This window comes from Lissotriton vulgaris, chromosome 6, assembly GCF_964263255.1.
Source record: "Lissotriton vulgaris chromosome 6, aLisVul1.2, whole genome shotgun sequence".
NCBI classification, from domain to species: domain Eukaryota; kingdom Metazoa; phylum Chordata; class Amphibia; order Caudata; family Salamandridae; genus Lissotriton; species Lissotriton vulgaris.
In genome coordinates, this window is record NC_141694.1 from 647661448 (window position 1) to 647682462 (window position 21015).

Consider the following 21015-nt stretch of genomic DNA (forward strand, 5'->3'; position numbering starts at 1 on the left):
GATATATACGGTAAGTCCAGTTCGATGTGCATCTGGTACACCGAGGTTGCTTTTGATGCGGCCAGGAGATACCTTACAAATTGATTTTCCACGATTTGTATCGGTGAGATGTTTTTGTCTATTCCCCAAAGGCCTGCCCCATACGTAGCAGTACTGACACATTTTGCTTTATATACGGTTAGTAATTGTTTCACCGGTCTTCCCCCTATTTTACCTGCAAAGTCACGCAGCCCGCCAATGGCACTCAAAAAAGCAAGTTTCCTCTTCTCTATTGCCGCTTTCCAGGATAGTTTTTTATGTAGACAGATACCCAGGTAAGTGAATGCCTCCACTGTTTCCAGTCTTTGGCCCTCAATGAAGATGGGGCATGGGTTTTTTTTGTGGCCTTTGTTACTTAGCATAGAATAAGATTTTCCTATGTTCACTTTAAGGCCCCTATCATTCATAAAATCCGTGAACGCTGAAACTGCCTTTTGTAGACCCAATCTAGTCTGGGAGAAAATTGCAGCATCGTCTGCATATAGCAGGATTGGAATCGGTTGTCCTCCTATTTTGGGGAAATCACACTCGATGTTTTTGAGATGCTCGCCAATCGCATTTATATAAAGGGAGAAGAGAAGGGGTGCCAAGATGCACCCCTGTCTGACCCCTCTGTTGATATTAAAACGTGGCGAACACTCTCCCCTCAGTCCAAATCTAACTCTGGCTCCGGCTTCTCTGTACAAAGCCTTAAGAATAGAAGGGTTGATGGATCTATCCCAAATTGATTTAATATGTCCCATAGTTGGTCATGCTGGACGCAGTCGAATGCTGAGGTAAGGTCGATGTACGTTATGTACAGACTGCGCTTTTTGATATCAATGTATTTGGACTTGATTAGATGTAGATTGAGGACCTGTTCAATTGTACCTCTACCTGTCCGGAAGCCATATTGTAGTTTCGACAGTATGTTTTTTTCCTCCAACCAGGTGGTTAATCTTTTCAGGATTATTCGTCCGACAATTTTCATCATTCCACTGTGGGCACCTGGTGACCTACACTGGCCTCTGGCAACATGTGCCAGCTTTACCCAGCAAGTGAAATGTCAGATGTTTTCCCTTGTGCAAGGGATGCGTTTTGGCCCTATTATTTTTCATCATTTATATTAACGGACTGTGCCCCTCCCTGATTAAGGCCCCAGTAGATATCCCTAAAAGCACTCATGCACAGGTGCTCGAATGATTATATGCCTGCACCGCAATTCTACTGGTACAAACCCCTATTGCTCTTCGGGTGCTAACGGACCGCTTAGTTTTTTTTATGAGCAGCTTCGATCTTGTAACAATTTACGGGTAATCGCACATATGGCTTGTGGGCCAGGTAAAAAAAAGCACAGCTTACAGTAAAAGGTAAATCGCTCAGTAGCATGAGTAAATTAATTTATCTAGGGATTATTTTTAATTCCATGGGCTCCTGGCAAGCAGAGCTCAACAGTTTATGACTCGAGCTTAGTAGAGTGGCCGGCGCAGTAATCAACCTACTAGGGGCTGTAGGGAAAGGGACCATTTCCTTTCTTCTAAATATATAAAATATTCAGTGTCTCCGCTGCTCTAAATGGTGCAGGGATCTGGGGGCATCATAACGCTTCCAAGATGAAGAAAATCGAATTTGCCGAAGGTTACTTTATCTCCCCCCAGCTCAAATTTTATTATGCGTTCAAACCTAAACCTACAGTACATTTCAGATAATGTATATTTGGCTCCTTTGCAGCTGTGGGTTAGTGTGTGGCTCAACCCTGATGCTAGTGTGCGCAGGGATGTCATCATCGACTGCCTTAGTTTGGAGAAGGATCTTTCAATTAACTGGGTAGATTACGTGTCTAAAACATTATGTGTGATGGGATTGTCCTCTCTGTTCACCATCCATCCCCTCGAATACTAAAAGAGATGACAAATTAAAAGTTCAGCATAACTTTTTGGAGTTCTGCAAAACACAGAGGCAGCACAACGAATTGAGCAAAAGCTGTGAGAGGGAATATTATGTTTTTTTAGCGCCAGTTGAACCTGGACTGTACCGGATCCTAGATCACACACAATAGGAGAGGTCTCTCCTCTTCCGTTTTAGGACAGGACGGGTCTGGCAGCTTTTGAGTGTTTTGGAGAACTGCAGTGCTTTGGGTGGGATCTGTTCCACCTTGCCCATGTGATGGCTAGGCAGACCAAACCTTGCTGCATTTCATATATTTTTGTGGTAAAATTTGTAACCCTCTTTTTCTGTCTTTTCTTAAACCCTTATAGGGCATCGTAAATGTAGGAACGTTTTATTTCACCTTCAGCTATTAAATAGCCCTGATGTTTGTTTTAGGGTCAGTTAATTTATCAAACCTGCAGTGAGATGCTGGAAATCCATGGAAGGTTAGTTCCCCGGGTGCGGTTTGTGCTTTTAAATTGCTATAAGCAAATTGTTCCATGTAGGCCTTATCACTGCCAGATTTTGAGTAATAGTTTCATTCCTGCGACAAAAGATTGCATTTTATCTCAAGCCGTTCTTAGGTCTCGCCTAGCGTTGCAGCGCATGCGCCGCTCGTTCGGCAAGATCTATTGTGAACAAGGCTTTGAGAAGATGGCCTCCAGCCCCGCCCCTCATTTCCATTGGCTGGTGCCACCGTTTATGGTAAACGGTGGGCTGCCATTGGAAATTAGCTGTTTGGGTTGCCTCCCTTTTCGCTTTTTGGTCCGGCCTACCCGGACTGGCTCGTCTGTTTTAATTGTGTTGCAAATTAATTTCTTATCTTTAGGAGGCGTCACGTGTACTGCACGCGCCGGGCTTCCTGCTACCACGCTGCCTTCACGCCTGGAGCACACGCCAGTCAGCTCTCCCATTGGTTAGCGACTGGAAGATAAGCACTCTCATTGGTGGACCATCTCCAACCTGTCTATGCAGTGATGTGTGTTTTGTTTTCACTCTCTGCATGCTTTCTCCTCCTCTCCGCGCCTTAGCCCCACCTCCTCTGGTTTCTTGGTACAGGGAAGCGGTCCAACCCTGCATTGTTTGTGCTGTGCGCGACCCCCTCTGCAGCCATGGACGATTCGTTTTCTGTAAGTGCCTTGCCTCCAGTTTTAAGTTCTTCGTTTGGTGTAAGCGTGCGTTTTTTACACTTTACGCATGCGCACCAAAAGAGCATATGCAAGATGAAGCACGGAGGACAGAAGGACTATTGGACGAAAAGCAGCGTCTGTCGGACCACTGATCAGCTGTCTGTCTGCCAGCATCCCAAGGGCTGCACCGAACACCCTTCTCTGTACGGTGTAACTGCACACAGGGTGCCCCGGCACCACCACTGTCCTGGGCCTGACACCCCTGAGCATCAGCTGGAGTATGCAGAGCTGAGTCACGGGAAGTCTCAGACTGCTGGTAAGTTCAAAAGATACTATGTGTACCTTGGGGAGTGAGGGAGGCAGCTCCGGTGACAGAGGTTTGTGCAGTGGCGCTGAGTGGGGGTGAGCATGTCTATGTGTACATAGCTAGCCCGAGGCATGTGTGGGCTGGTCGGTCGCAAGACTCCAAGGCACAGGGGAGCGCGAGGAACTGCCGACGCTGAAGGCTGAGCCCAGCTTCCAGAGAGAGTCTATTTTTCTCATTAATTTCACCCCCAGCCAAGCTCTATTACTTCTGTCCTCTCTCCTCCACCCCTTCACATTGTCCATTTTCTCTATGTGGTATCGCTGCTCCTGGGTAACCTCAAAGGGTAGGGCTTTCACTTCGCGGTGGCCATTGCATATTTTAACAATCATTTGCAATGCAATAGGTCTAGCATTTAGGCGACTTTAAGCTATTGGTATTGTAAATGACCATACCATTTATTTATGTTTTAAAAACGAAAACAAAAATAAAAGGCATTGTCATTTACAATGTCAATAGCTCAAACTTGCGTAAATGCGAGACCTATTGCATTGCAAATGCTTGTTTAGCTAGTATTGTACTGTTCTGGTTTTATATTGTTTGCAGAATGTGTTTTTTAATTGGATATTTTAACTATGGATATATTTTAGGACCAGATTCGGCCGCAAAAAGTTTTACTGACTGACTGGCTGGCTTTTAATACAACTGGCACAGAGTTAGGCCTATGCAACACCATGATTCATATCAGGGGCCTCCTATGCTTCCACACTTCAAAGCCTTGATATTCCACAGCATGGCAACTACAAAAAAGAAGACTATGAATGAAGCCAATTTAGATATATCTTGGAAGACAAAAGTGGCATTAGGCATTGAGCCTTGGGCTCTCTAACATCAGCACCTACAAACACTGAATGTGTGAGTCCGCCTACATCATAAAAGGGGCTTGGACACAAACACCACAAGTATCCACCAATGACAGAGGTAGAAAAAGGAATAAGCTGGGAGAGGGATGTTTTATTTGCATTTTTTACTACCCAAAAGTCATTACAGTTCTGAGGAAAATCTTCCCTGCCTTATATTCATGTTCAAATCAAAATGCGTGATACATTATGCATGAGTGTTGTCTGTTTGCCAGTTTTTACTCTGCAACATTGAAATTGCACACCATCTGTATAATAGCTCAAATGAATCATTTTCTACAGGCAGCTTGGCTTGTATCATAGAAGTCTTGCAGCCTACCACAGATGAGCCGTCCTTCATGGTTCCTTGGATGGGATTTTCACACTTTACTGTATCGCCAACACTGCCATCTTGGATGCGTACAAGCTGTTTATCCGCCACAGTAGCTTGTGTTCAGTTGCCGTGTGTCGGTCACAGAAATCTATCCATGCGTGTTGTATAACGTGTGGTCCAAAAAAGGCTAGCAATCACTCAAAAACGAAAATTGAGTACAACCTGTTTTCCTGGTAAGCCTTGAGGATAGAGAACAACAGTTTGGGATTTTTAAGTAGAAGTCTTTTAAGTTTTTGGGTTTGTTTTGGTATGCCAGCAGCAATGTTATCCGAAGTTCCTAATTTTCACGTACAATGTTTCTGACATTTTTCAGTGTAAACTCACCTTTGCCTTGATACGTTTTGCTGCACATTGCAAGATAGTTTTCACTGGTGCGCTTTACCAGCACTGTGTGTTTGTACACATGCCTCTGTGTGTGTGTGTGTGTGTATATATTTACGGTTGGCTAGTACACCATATGTACAGTATAATAGGTTTCCGAAGCTCTGAAAAAGTGTTGGATCTTGTAAACCTCCATAATACCCATGTATGTGGGGTCAGTGTGTCATGTAGTTATGTTAAAAGTAGCTACGGTTTTCCCATTTTGGCACCCCTGTTGCCCTGTTTCATTTTATTTCCTTACTTCTTTGGACTTGACATTTGTCTTTATGCCGATCTAGCTTTCTCTAACTCTCCCATCTATCTCTGTTCCAGTTGCCTTAATGCTGTGTCCAGTGTCTGTATCTCTAGTCCGTGTCACCCTCTCCAACATATGTGCCCGAGGTTCCTAGACTCTGCCACATCTCAGTCCCAAGGCCAGTACTTCCCACTCCTAGTGGCTGAGGGTCTCTGTCCCAGAGACCCCATCTCCCTCTGTCATCCATCATCCATGCCTTATTGTTCCAGTGCGAGCCTATGTCTAACCTTAAGGCTGCATCTCTCTGATCTGTGTTTTGGTTTGTATCTGTACCCTGGTTCCTGAATCTCCCTGTCCCAGAGCGCAGTACACGTGACGCCTCCTAAAGATAAGAAATTAATTTGCAACACAATTAAAACAGACGAGCCAGTCCGGGTAGGCCGGACCAAAGTCTTTTCAGTGTAAAACCCATTGCCTTGCTCTTCCTGTATCCCTGTCTGAACCCCTGTGTCTCACAGTCTCAATGTTCTGCCTTGCCTCTGTCTTCCTGTTCCAGTGTCTCTTTGTCCCTATCCAGGTGCCCATGTCCCCATCTCCCTATACTGGTCTCTTCTGTTTCCAGTCTGTCTCAGTTTCGCTTTCCAACACCCAGTAATTTGGAACAACTGGCCTGCTTTGTGAATAGTTCTTAACCCCTTGCATGCTGATGACGGTCCCCATCTGTCATGCATTACGGCGCTCGTGTGCTAATGACGACGGCTGGGGGCCGTCATAAACCCGCCCACTCGCGATTTTTCCGCACAGTCGTGGAATCGCGGCAGCATGCAAGGGGTTAAACTAGTCAAGCATCACAGAACCCTTCGGGAAATAATATTGACATGCATCCTTACAGGAAAATAACTACCCACCCCACCCTTAGTCTGAAAGAATAGTAGCTTTCCAACAGGTCTTGGTACCATTTGTCAGCTATGGGAGAAGAGATATCAATACCCACTCATGTGACTGTCAGATGATAAGCAGAAAATCCCCAAAATATGAAAAAAGAATATGTCTCACCGTCTGGGATATAAAAGCTCAGTGTAAGAGTACAGAAGCTGTACAGTCCAACAATGATCCTTAGCTGTCGCTCACTCTATCTAGAACTAGTTCTCAAGAACAATCAGCTAACAAAAATAGCGGAGAGGGATTTAACCTTAACTAGTAAACTTCTGTTCATCCCGCGTAAAACAATCCAGAGTGCTACTGAAGGACTGTTTTGAATATTTTGTACTATGCTAATGGATTTCTAAACGTATAGATATGTGGATCACAGGTCTCAAAATATTTAAAGCAATGATTTAAGTATTTTGGGGTTTTGTTGGGACTCAGTTGTTTATCGTCATCTCTATATCTTGAAATGTATCCCTGTAAAAAAGGATATGATCATTCATTGTTTTGCCTTGTTTTAACAGCCATATGTTTTATATATTAAAAATGTTTTCTTTCTTTTTAGGTATGCGAAAAAGAAAAATTGCTAACAGAGAGGAACCAGTTAAAAGCATGTATGGGTGAACTGCTGGATAACTTCTCCTGCCTTTCCCAAGAAGTATGTAGAGATATGCAAAGCCCAGAACAGATACAAGCCCTTCACCGATACTGCCCCATTCTCCGGCCTGTGGATCTTCCCGCTGCTTCCAGTATCAATTCTTCGCCCTCCGGAGCCGATCAAAGCCTAGGGTCCCAAGCTCCTGCAGAAAGTATGCAGTGCTGCTCTGAACAAGACCCCATGCAAATTGGAGCACATTGGCTGCCCAGCGATGGATCTGAACATTGTACAACAGGGCGAAGGCTGGACGGCATTGACCATGGGACATATTTGGAAAGGGGACTATCTCTTGAACAGAACAGCCAAACAGTGACGGTGGACTTCTGCCAGGAAATGACCGAAAAGTGTACAACAGATGAACTGCCCGAGAAAGGCTTCACCTCGTGACTACTGACCTGATGTCCCCCCTAGTCAGGAGGAGGGGGGGTACCTGCATTCGGCCAGTGACGTGTTCATTTGTTGCCCAAGTGAACCAGTTTTGGTGCACACTACAATGGTCTTAGCAGCAATACTGAGTCTAAGTATTTCCCTCCTCTCGTCAAAGTGGGGAGTCTTTTTCTTCACAATGGTGCTATGCCTTGCTCCGGCAGGGAATCAACAGTGGCAACACTGTTAGCATTTTTTATTTTCATTTTTGTGTGTGTTGTTTTGTATGCTAATTTCAAAACTTAACAGAGGTTGGACACGATACTTCTGAGGACCCTACAGCAGCTTTTATTCTCAGTGACCCATGTCACACAACCCTATCTCAGGAATTTCTTCTGAATGTTCAGTTTTTTCTTGGAAGACCGTATACACACATCAAAGTTTTATAGCTAAATTGTAAATAGTTTAAATATCTTGCACCATATGCAAAGTCCCCCATTTCCCTTAATATTCTCATTCTGAAACTGGAATCTCAGCTGTATGGGCAATTTCTAACATTCCCTTTTCATCTTTTTAGTCTTTGATGCTATTACTGACTTGAGCAGCTTGCTATGGTTTGGGTCACTGTTTTCCACAGCTCATCAGTATCATTCGTTTTGTCCTTATTTATGAAAAAAGTTCATGTTGGATACTTATTTGAAGTTTTTAGCCCAGCTATTCGTAGGGTGCCATTTGAACATTTTGGGTGTTATTAGCTGGCATAAACTGTACAGTAGTGGTCAGTGTTGCCACATGCACTGAGATTTTGAGTCAACATTTTATTTTGTTTTTTATTAAGAAAAGGTGTAACTTCCATGGATCAAACATAATGAAATGTGGTACTTTGTACAAAAGCATTCAATGCAACTATAACAATAGGATAGCACTCAGGAGACAGTTATTTAGACCGAGCTGGATCTTGCCAAATAGACGGTTCCTCATACATTGCATAAACAGTCGAACATTGTCCTCCCATGCTGCCCTTTTGTAATCCAAAACGTGACCACAGCTTTGGTTCTAGACCCTTAGTGGTATACAAAATGCCATAATGATCTGTATTCCTATTTAAGGCAACCCGTCATGCCTTTTGCAGCTGTTTTGCTGGATGGATTCTCTATTCAGAAACATTGCCCTGCTAATCCTGAAGGCCAGATGGGGGAGGGGGTATAACATCTGCCTTCCTTGAGGCCAAGTAGCCCGGGCACCCTTCTTTCCACTGCCTCCAGTGAGGCTTTTGAGGTTGCAATATACTGAAGCTAACACTGAGGACCAAAATGTGCTTGTGTTTAAACTGGGCATTGTTCAGATGCTAGTCAACTTTATAGACTCCAGCCTATTTTTTATTTACCTCCTTTCTTCTCCAAGATGCATTTCTTGCCAGAGCCAAATAAACAGGAGTTTTTCTAATGAAAGACTGTAAGCTTCTGCCATCTTGCTGTGAAAACAACCTTTATGAATGATGTGGCAGAAAGGTCTTTTGAAACTCTGTTGCTGCAGTCAGCTCCTGAGAATCTCTGAGTAAAATATGTGAGAATCTGGCACAAAAAGTTGAAATGAAAAATACAATATTTTGTTCTGATTAGGTTGAAATACAGCTTTCTAGGCCCACTGTTTTTGTAGCAATGGGTGCTTGGTAGTTCTTGTCATTGTGCCCTTCTTTTGGGTGCCTCTCACCGCCTGCCATTGGCCTCGGCCTATTGCAAGATAACCTGTAAGACAGCTTTTTTTCTGTAGCTGGCAAGGGCAGTGGGTTTCTGTGTTTACATGAAGCCAAATTGCTCCCAGCGTTCGACCCCGGCACTCCGGGCACTAGCGTCTTCCCGTGGATGAGGAATCCGTTTCCACCCTTCAGAGATTGAATTTTGTTTTGTGAGCCACCTTGTCTGGCAACAGTGTTGCACTGCATCTCTTCTAACAAACCTGCCACTAAGGAAGAGAGGACCACCAAGGTACAGTATGCTTCTGTCGCAGCAGATGCCGCACTCTACGTTGGACAGTTGGGATCATGGGAACCATACTGCGCATCTACAATAGAATCAAAGGAAGCGGGCCTGTTTGGTTTCCAGGAGCGAGACTTGTGTTTCTGAACGTTAGCTTTGCATGTTAAAACATGTGTGATAATGGTGTTATTACAAGGGCACCATTTAAAAATATTCTCGGTTCTGACTGAAAATTTTCACACCGGTCCAGATCACCATTGTTCATTTGTTTTTTATTTGGAAAACAATTTGATTTCCTGTCTCCAAAAGATAGTGAGGCATGGGAAAGGACTATTCAAAATAAGTGTATCCGATTCCACAAAAAGAAGTGTTAGCAATGAAAAACGTATGGGCAGCTTTTGATTCTCTCTTAACACTTTATGCCTCAAATGTCATCTTGCCATTAATGTATTTACTAGGAGAGAAAGTCAACAGCGCTTAAATCTATGGTTTTAGCTAAAGGATGAAGGGAGAAGGGAGAGGGGCTAGCTAAGTATCATGCTCTTAGGAAGAAATGGTTGAAAAAACTGTTAAAAGTTAAACAAGTCATCAACTATAAGCTATTTATAAAAAGTTGTGTTATGTTGTTTGAATGTGCTAATAATGCTAGGCTCTCCTACTGTGGTGCGGGTCTTATGTTTTGCAGGGGACTTTTAGGATCAGTCAGCTGGTGTTTCAAGCTAGCCTCGAAAATCTAAAATGTGAATCACACCAGAGCCTGAAGTGCCGACGACGGTGACGCGGGAGACGCATGGCAAGCCTTTCATGCAGTATTTAAAATGCCCCTACCTGTTTTTTAAGATTACCTTCAGCGGGAATCCTTGGCGATTATTTTTGTTTTCCTTAACTGTAGTCTATTTTCACGGATGATGAAAGCCATTGCCAGCTCTCTTATATGAATATTGATTGTCCTTCAACTCAAGTGCAACTGATAGACTTGGCCCTGCGCTGATGGCAATGAAAGATACCAACTTGTTATTCTGTGGATCACCCTGGATGTCTATTTTTGGTGTAGCGTGCTTATGAACTGGATGTGGCAGCTGGGCTTCCTCTGTTTCTTTGGTTGGTGGGGCCATGTATTGAAACTGCTGCTTAAACTAATATTTGCATTCAAGCATGTTAAAGAACATTCACTGTGCAGTTGTTTCATGGTTCTATGTAACATATGCGGTTTTACTGTCCTGAACCATGCATCTGTCAAAACTGTTACTATGGCAGCTAGAGGGAGGCACCTTTGCAGAATGTGATAGAAGGTCGGACTTTAATTTGCTCTTGTAGGCGTTTGTTGGCAGGCCAAGAAAAGGCTTAAATCCTAAACCATAAAGTAGAATCCAAAAACTGCAATTTTGATTATGGTGCCAACTTTATAAACATAGCACCTTTTACCATAAAAAAAAAACACAATGCATTGGATTGTAAGTGCTTGGACAGTAGGAGCAAAATGATTTAGCATAGAAGATTGTACGTGTGCAGCATCTTTCATTGCCGCCTGCATCCGTAGACTCGGCCAGTATTCTGTCACCTGTGTCCCTCATCCGTTTGCTTTTGCCATCTATCTTTTACCACCATTTTCACTTGAGCTTGCTTCACTTTGTGCAGTAAATACTGCACCATCATCTGTTTGTCTTCGCTGTTTCGAGGGGTGCCTTGATTTAGGAAAAATAGACTGAAGTTCTTTTCAAACTGATTCTGGAACAAAATGACAGCAAAACCTTGTGTGCAGTGAAAGTCCCAATGGATCCCTAGTATTTATAATGCTGACTTTTTATCATACGACTCCGGCATCGCAGTAGATGCTGTAGAATAAACCCTATTATTTTTTTGTATTATAGGATTAATTTATTAAATGTGTTTAGTAAGGTGTGTTATTTTGGGCAATGCAACATTGTGTTATTTTTTATGTTATCTTTGTGTTATGCTCTATACGGATATGATCTTCATTTGTAGGTACACACAGTTGTAAATGTGGTTGCTGTGAGTGCACCAGGATCCCTGCTTGTCTCCTTCATTTATTTAAAAATGGTTACTTTTGTTCATGGGGTTCATAAGTGAACAGATTCAGAAGAAAAGTCAAGTTACCATGGTCAAACAGAGTTATTAGTATCGATACATTTTCACCAACATGTGAGGGGTCATGGAAAGGACATCACACAACCTTTGACCTTTGATCACATCATTGGTTTGACTCCACATCTCACCTTTAGCCCATCCAGAGTCTACTATTTGCTGGAGAGGGGGGTTAGAGGAGGTCAAGGAAATAAATAACGTTAAAAAAGAGTAAGATAAGGAGCAGACCCTTGAGAATGTAAATAAGGCTCTTAGTTTTCTTCGTTCTCTGTTCCTGTTTTCATTGCCTCCCATACACCAGAAGATGATTGATAATAGCCAGGGCTTGCAGATTTCCCTAATTAAAGCCAATGTTTTCAATTTTTTTTCAAGGGCAAATATAATGATTCTTAAATTCAAGCTTTGAATCTTCCTTGTGAATAGTAAAATCCTCTTTAGCAATCTAATTGAAAACACAATAAAAAACGTTCAGTGTCTTTTTGTGCTGTAAAGGTTTAATACAAAAAGGCTATGAATACAAGGGTTTCTGGACAACACTTTCTTTTCACCTATGTACCCAGGCGTAACGTGAAGCAGTATTGATGCACATGGTATCCGAAAAGATAAAGATATAAAACTTTGCTCAATGTCCAGTAACTTTCTTCTACCTAAAGGAATTCCAGAGTTTTTTATCTGAAAAATGTCCAAGTTTTGCTTCCAACAGGGGCCTGTCATCTTGTATGTCTTTCTACAATCACATTTCGTGGTTTACTGTGATCTCTGTGGATGGTGGGTGCTTTTTTTATTCATCATTCCAATTCCATAGGATCATCTCCCCATTCCTATAATCCTTATAAAGCACTTAGGTGAATTCTGATAAGCAATGCATCACATTGTAAGTTATCACCATCATGGCCTATACTAATGAGCTTAGGGTCATAGTGAGTAGCGCATAGCGCACAACGCAAGTTAGCATTACAGATATCATCACTACTCTCTCGATTTGCAGCCAGATTACTCTATTGTAAGTTCCACATCACTTTAACAATTCAGCACTTTTTAAAGCAAAAATACGTTTCAAATAAATTATTTCTTTTTGGTAGTCAATGCTAGAACTCTGAAGCACTTAGATACCTGATGTCCTATTAACCTAATAAACTAGGAAATTAGGAAAGAGTCAATTGATGAGATATTTATTGTAGACATTTTATGGTTAATTTCCTAATTAACTCTCTAAGACCCAGTTCATAAAGATAGTTACACCCTTAATTTGAGTTTAAATGTGAAAATAGATTTGATTACAAGTGTAGAACCCCAATAGTGATTCATATAATTCACAGTGGTGAATTGAGATCTGTGGATTGGGAAATTATGCCAGTTTGACAGAAATCCTGCATCCTCAGATTTAGTGTCCATGGCAGTTCTGTGGACTTGGCAGGGGGGTCTCACCAGCAAACTCACACATACGTAAGTTGGTTTGTATGCACAATCCATTTGCTAGTACTTCTCACCCTGTACATGTCCCTAACATCCTCCTGTCAAAGAATAGGACTAAGTGCATTTCCAGAGTGAGAATGGGAGGAAATATCCCCATATTTAATGGAGGCGAAAAGGAAGGGATTCCTCCTTGAAAGGCATTTTCACTGCGAGAAACACATAAAAAATAATTTAAATGTGTTGGTGAATACCGGTGTCATTGTTCCATATGTAGACTTTTCCACCTGGTGGTAATACTGCATAAGTAAATTGTACACATGTGTGTACTCCTAGAACACCATAGTGTTGTAGAGAACTCATAGAGTTCCTTGAGACTTCTATAAAAAATCAGAATGAGACTTAAACCTGTGGGAGCCAATTGTTGATTTTCCTTCACTGTTTTTTTGGTTTATATATTCAAATTCTTGACTCGGAAAGCTGTAGTGTAGATTTTAAAGCACCATGCAGATCAGAATCCCATTATATTTCTATAATGCTCTCTCTGCGATTGAACACAAAACTTTTTTTTTTAAATAATCACAAAGCAAATGACCTCCTAAAACTGATTTTCATACCTTTATTTGCAAGTGTCCTGTTTGTCGTTTGTAAAACTGACAATAAAATGATGTAGGCAAGCCTTAATAAGAAATTAAAAAGTATCCATGCAAAACATCTATGAGGGATGCTCCTGTAAAAAATGTAAACCAAAATGGATGTTTATTTCTCCAAGAAGAGAAATAAACATGTTGTCTCAAGTTTAAAACACAGAATGTTCACAATGAGAGAATCAGTCACGCCACCCAAAAATTGTATAGTGTTGCAAAGACGGTTTTAAATCTGCAGCAAAATACCCTACTTTCTGCTCCTCTGTAATGTGACATTCTGAGCTTCAGGTTCGAATGTATGCTGCTATAGTTTTTTTTGTATTTCAGTCTAAAAATGTTAACCGTATAACTTTGAGGAAAGAGTGTGTAGAAATATGCATTGCAATTGATCCACAGGTTTAAGAATTTTACTTTTATTTGGCACAGCACAGTTCTTTAGCAGTTTTCGGATTTCCACCATGCCTGAATATAGTTTTGATGTTTCTTATAATGTGAATAGAATTTTTTCTTTCCACTTGTGTTTTTTTCAAACAAAACTTTTTTTTCTTTCACACTATCACCTACCTAAATCGGCATTATGTAAAAATGAAGGAACCTTTCTCAAGAAAGCAACAGAAATTAGAAAATGAAACCAGATGAATATTAGGAATTGTAATTTGTAGTTTTATTAATGGGAAAACAATAAATAGGCTAAAGAAGTGTTTTATGTTAATGATGATGTTTGCATTGTAGTCTTAGATTTAGTTTACAAATCTCAATAGTCTTAGAGTTAAACTCCGGGGTAGGAATATAGTGGCTAGGTCTTTGGATAGGGCTCTGACTTGTTTTAACGTTAGGTGCAACAACAGGGGTTGGAGTAGGAGTTAGCGTAAGGATTACATTCTCATGAATTTTCTTGCTGGTGCTCGTTATACTGCTTTCTTCATAATAATCAGTGCATGGTACGTTTTTTTTCTTCATACAATCACTCATTTGTTGCTGGAAAATATGTCTTTATTTGTGAATTCTTCAGTATCAAATAGATCCATCTAAGTTAAATTGAAGCACTGTCAAGCAATTGGGATGATTTATCTAACATTCCAGTTGAACCAGTGAAAAATTAAATTATTGAACGTAACTATTTAACAAGTGCATTCTTTTGCACTGAAATTCAAATATTTCTTTAAGCTAGTTGTGTCAGTCACGCATACCTGGAAATATTAATTTACGGTGCTTCTTTAACACTGATGAACTCTGGCTGTGGTCTGGCATCATGCATGCAGAATTTCTCAGTGGAGTGTATGATGTACTTGTTTATCCCAAAAAATAAAACATTTTCTGACAGGACTTTTGGACTTTTAAAAAGTAAATCGTATTAGTTTTGATGGGATCAGTTTGCATTACATTGTCCAAGAACAAATGCCTTCTTTCCTACAAGATTTCCATTAAATGGACTAACTTCCTGTGATAAAGTTTTGATAGAGCTCAATAGCCACAAATAAGCTGGGCTTGCTGCATCCTTTTGCCCTGCTGACCTTTTTCGAGTTCAGTCTCTAAACATTCGGCACTGCACTTGACCATGTCATGTGCACAATGTTGTGCTCCGCTTTATGTTTGGTTGATGCATGTTGGCTGCTATAAAGTCCACAGAAATTTTGGGGTACATGAATAAATTGATATAGAAAATATTGAAAACACAATGAGGGACATAAAGGAAGTGCTTGTGGCAAAAGGAGCTTTAGGTACCTTAGGTAAAACCTTAAGTAGCATTTATACCTACACCCTGTGTCCTAGCAGTGTTCCAGGAGTAAGAACAAATATGGGGTAAAAATATTACAACTGAACTCCAAAATTTGCACCGTGGGAAATTTGACCATCTTTTTAATATTGACTAAAACAGTTTGAAAAATTTCAGAGATAGTAGATGGGTTTTGCAAACAGAAATTAGCACATGTATTTCGGTCCAGATATTACCACATTGGGTGTGAAGTTGCGAATTGGTGATGCCTGTGCCAGATTTGACACTTGGCACATCATATGACCATGAATAAATTGCTCTCTTCTAGTGATTCTGTCTCTCAATTCTGATAATTAGCACTTAAACATTTCTGCAACATTTTAAATGCTTGTCAATAGCTCAATTGAGGTGAAACTTTGTATCCATCTTCTCAATTCAGTGAGGAAGGTCTTAGAAAAGCCTTTAAAAAGGCAGATTATTAAGTGGAGTCTTTAAAAGACTTATTGTTGGCAGTAAATGAAAAATGTGTTAAAAATGCAAAGTTTGCTCTTGTTATTTTTCGGTAAAGTGTTGGACTCATCTCTGATTACAGTCAAATGTCCATTAAACATGCTGTGGACATTTGAAATGTAATACAAAAGTATGTTATTCAGTCCCTTTCATTTTTGGGGATTTTATTGCCATCATCACTGGGAGGATGTTTGCACATTTTGTTGTACTTTTTGGTGATGTTAGTCGATTGACCAGAAGGCTCAATTCCCCTACCACACCAATAGCATGCCCTGATTTTTTTCTTGCCGTTGTCTCTGATTTACAGTATCTAGACTTTCACTGACAGTGACAACTCCACATATTAATTACTTTTTTTTATCATGGGAGCCATCTTGGATCACAGTGTAATTATTTGTGGCAGTAATTCGAAATATGAAAGTTGCCTGTGATTTTGATTATAGTGTATTAGATGGTTGTAATAGTGTGTTCTCTACATGAATGTTTTAATAATTTTTGGCTAATCTGTTGCCAGATTCATAAAGAAAAAACATATAGAGATTTTGTGCATACACCAGGTCTGTTCTTTTAGTTGAAGGTTTTCTGACTACTATATGGTCTTCTGTGCATACCCTCCATACCTACTTGTATGAGAACTGTAGTACTAAGGTAATTACAAATTATAGACAAGCAGTTATGCATTATTCCACGTTAACCCTACTATACATTTCCATTTATGCATTGGTAGCACATAGCTAGTTGGACTCATAAGGTTGAAAACTGGAGGAGGAATAAAAAACACACAAAGGAAGTTAGATACATGTTAGGGGAAAGTCATAAAGGTGTAACTTATTTCTAACGCTTCTGGCAAAACAAGATGAGGTAAACAAATTATGTTATTTTTTGACAGATAAATCCTAAAGTTGGAAGCAATTGCCTTTTCTACTGTAGCCATCTCTCATTCGGGGACTGAATGTTACAGCTTCCAAATGAGTGTGGCAAAGTTACTGTGTCCCCACTTTCTTTCTTTAATCTGGTATACATTTTCTAGCAAAACCGATCAGGATGTAGAAAAGGGGAAAAGTTATTGATGAAGGGACTCCTGTAATGACAAGGACAAGAACAAGATGTCTGCCTGCATGCTGTGATTAAGGCAATTGTTTGAGCCACAATGCATATTAAAAAACATAAAATTAGTCAAATGTCTTGATTTTAGTAAACTCAGCAAATTGTTTTGAAGGGTGGGCAATCTGAAGTTACACACAGGAAGGAAATGTGAAGGAAGAGATTGTGGTTAATGTGGAAAATGGAGGGCTCTAATGTCTCAGAACAGTAGCAAGTAGTGCACAGTACGTGGCAAATGAAGTAGAAGTGTGTGAGGGGAACGTTTTTTAGTTTAACAAATAGGTATGATGTACAAGAAATTTTGTCTCGGGATGTAAACATTATAAATTGTATAGACTTCTCTCTGGTGTATAAAGTCATATCTTCCCTTTTGGTGCATATAGTTAGTTGTTTAAAGGCCTATGGAGCAATGGCTTTGTACGTGTTTTAAAAACATGTGATGGGTAACATCTCTCCAGAGGCTATAAAACGTGAACATTGTAGCACTGTCTTAACATATGTTATATGGGAAAATATGGCAGTGAGATTGGTTATTTCCTTGCATGATCACATCTCAAAACTTTTGTGAGTCACACATGTTTACACTTGCTTCATGTCAAGCTGTTTGGTCAGTCAGATTTGAGAGCCTCGCCGCCAGTGTACGTCTTAATGATAATGTTGTTGTTTGCAACTCTCTGCATTGTAGAAACACAGTATACTGTAGATGAAGATCATCATCTCTGTTCTATGAGAGTATGCAACTATTTATTTCAGATGACAATATTTATTCATTAGTGTTTCTAACTTTGAATGTTGTATTCAGTGTAAATAATAGACTAATTCAGTAATGATATGACCTGTTGAATGCACTTACCTTTGCAATGGTATGCCGCTCTGCCAATGTCATATACAACTAATAACTCCTACAGTCTTTTTGGTTGCTAAAATATAATTTGACGATCAGGTTTTTGAGCAGGTGAACATTTGACCAGACGAGGATCATGTCTTGCCCTGCCGAGGACATTAAAAGATAATTCTTTAGGTTATAAACTGAGAAGCTTCTCGTTTGGCAGGGCAACTCCTTCCATCCTTATTCCATGTCAAGTGCCTCATTTGAGGTCCTACTTCAGGTTGCCAAAAATGTATTTCAGCAGAAACTGCCAGTGCTATGCATGTATATAATGGATATATAAAAACACTTGTGTGTGTGTGTAAGTATGTGTATGTGTGGGTGAGGGCATGCATGTGTGTGACTGACTGTTGGCCTGTAGCAGCTGACTGTCCTAAGAAGGGCAGGACACACCTTTTCAAAAGGTGCTTGAATTCCAAAACTGATATTCATGTCAGGATAAGCGCACTCTCTCCACTTTCAAAACTCTGAATGTGGCTCTTAAGTTTCACCTTAAGAGTTTATGAATTAAAGCTTTCTTTAAAGGAGTAAACTTATTTTACTTTAAACACTGCACCAACTCCTTCCACTGTAGGATGCACTGGTACTAAAAGAAATTCTATGCAGTAAGTGAACGAAATAATGCTGTTTAAGTAAGGGCTGACATAAGGCCGGAGGTGGGTGGTCCCACATTTAACCAATGGTAAAAGTGGGGGAGAGGGGAGAGCGGAGGTAAGATTCATAATCTCAGTTGTATAATCCTAGTATTTGTCGGCCAGTTTCAGAACTAATAGATTTAGGTGTGTCTTTCAAAGATTAACAAATAAATTAGATGAGTCTGCCCAATGCATATGTGTATATAGTTTTGTTGACCTCTTTCTTTCCAGCACAAAAGCTAAGTGCAGAATTTTCAGAATATTTCTTTTGTCCTGTTCATGGCCCTATGGTCTCCCATGAACGCTTTGCTAGTTAGAACAGACTCTGACCAAGAGCTGGCCAGATGGGGTGGTAACCTCTTCAATGATCAAGGGAGTCTGTCTTCCGATGTCAGAGGACTTCCTGCATCTCAAGGGGTGGCACTGTATAACCACCAGAGTGTTTTGCGAATAGTTCATGGACTGATAGTTAATGAAGGCCCTACATGGTGAAATAATAAGTTGAATGGATTGGTAGAGGTTTCAGTTTTCAAGCTATTGAGAAATCTGAGAAGGGTATATGGAGGTGGCAAGTCCCTACTATGTTTTTGATTAGGTAGACGTGAGGTGGCACCTGCTAGACACTGAACATTTGATTCAAAGACAACTTCTAGTCTATTTAACATTTCTGGTCATTTATTTTCCATCCAAATTCCATTAGTAATATCCAAAGCATATGAGCCATTAAGTTAACTGACTACGGGCCTGATTTAGAGTTTGGCTGATGGATTACTCTGTCACAAATATGCCACATATCCTGTACGCCTTATTACAAGTGCATTGTATCATATGTTACTTTTAATAAGGGATGCAGGATATCCGTCACATTTGTGATGGAGAAACTCGTCCGCCAAATAAATTAGGCCATATGGCTTAACAGTGGAAATTGGTTTGCCCCTTGTGTGCTCACTGGATTTGCCTGAAACTAATCTGTGATGCAAAACATTGTTTGAGATTTCAAGAATTGAAACTTCCCTCCTTTTGAGATTTCAAGAATTGAAACTTGCCTCCTTTCTGCACCACCCCTTTTATACATTATAAGCGGACTGGAATGCTGCTAGCTACTAAACATTGAAGCTGTTGAATTTTGGGGAGTTTTCCCCAACCTTCACTTTTCTATGGAATATGATTTTGATACTAAATTCTTTATTGTGACTTCTACAGAAATTAAGGACACTGTTATATGCCGGTGTGAACAAGGAGATGGCAAGCATGTGCGATAAGCACTTACTGCTATTTTTTCTGTAATCACATTTTGGCCTTCTGTTTCTGTTATAACATTTTGTAATGTAATGTTCAGCAGCATTTGGGGGTTTGTTTTCGGCAAATGCATCATTTGAAAGTGAACAAGTAGCAGCTCATGCACCCACTTTGCAGAATCTCAGATATGACTTGGAGAGCAGAAGAGGGAACATTTTTGACAAAAATGCTGCATTCACATTCTCAAGAGTGAAATTCTCCGGCGGCCAAAAGTGAAAAGTGTTTTGGTATGCACAGTCATGGTGGGATTGGTTACTTAATTTTTTTTTACTTATAACATAAAGAGGGAATATTATAAAGAAAACACTTTTTGCTTTCTGAGGTTGCTCTTTGATCCAGAAGGAGACTCCTTTATCTATCATTGGCAAGACGAACCCCCCTGGGCGATCTCCCGTTATTTTGTTACCTTCTGGTGCCGACTGCAGATTAGACCCCATCCTCAGTTTCAGAGTCAACGTAAAGTTTTTGCCCGTTTGTTCCAGAACCAGTTGTGTCCAAGAGAACCTCTTCTCTTCTCTTTTGCCTTACAAGCTCCAGAGGCCGCTTTCGAAACAGGGTTCTATTCATCGTATGCAAGGGGGTCACTTCCTTCCTCTCTCTCCCCTGGTTAAACAGCACGGACAGTTTTCACACATATCTACCTGTATACTCCTCCGTACCTCTCATAACTGGTCAATGACTGTAACAGGTTACATCAGGTGTTTTTCTACATACTTTTTACACAGATTCTATGCGATTTATGTAACTTAATACAATGCATCATTTTATTGTACTAGTTCTTAAGCTTGTCTTATTTTTTTCTAGGTGACTGTGGTTTCTTGTGGTTTTTATTGTAAAAAATGAAACAGATGTTTATGCTTATTCTGTTACTAAGAGTTTTTACCTTTTTGGGAAAAAATATGTTGCTATCAACTAATGAATTAAAAACTTCATTTATTCATTGTAAATACAGTATTGTGCAAAAAAAGATTTTCCTTCATTTGAATTGCTAGTGTTAACTGAATTTTGTCTAGACACAATTTCTGTTGATGAAATAAAGACATATCATTATGTATTGTACGTTCATTTGCTCCACTCTGGGCCCTTCCTGTTCGTAGCTTGTCTATAGATCAGCTTTCCCTTTAAGTCTTTCATGTACTGTTTCTAAATTACCTTAGGATGCCATTTTCTCCAATTAGCATAATCGAAAAATATTTTGAAGGAGAGATTTTGGGCTTTTTATAAAGGGTCGTTACCAAACCATCATTATCGGCATATACTTCCACATCTAAAAAGGAGATGCTGTGGGCTGATTGCGATATACTGAATTGGATATCCGGCATTCTGGAATTAAGCCAATTGAAAAAGATGGTTAATTGATCTTCCCCTCCGGTCCAGACCATAAAGACGTCGTCTATGTACAGGAGCCAGGTAGCCACATGTACTGCGAATGGGTTGTTATTATATACTGATGCCTTGCCTATTGCTACAAACAC

The 21015-nt window shown here is 40.3% G+C and overlaps 1 protein-coding gene across 1 annotated transcript in view; it reads left to right on the plus strand.

The window, feature by feature from the left end:
* Positions 1 to 20605, plus strand: part of BACH2 (BACH transcriptional regulator 2) — a 614689-nt gene extending 594084 nt beyond the window's left edge. Inside the window, exon 7 of the mRNA XM_086926645.1 lies at positions 6783 to 20605. Coding sequence (XP_086782771.1) covers positions 6783 to 7262 — 480 coding nt within the window. The 3' untranslated portion in view covers positions 7263 to 20605. The remainder of the gene's footprint in view (positions 1 to 6782) is intronic.
* The last annotated feature ends 410 nt before the right edge of the window (positions 20606 to 21015 follow it).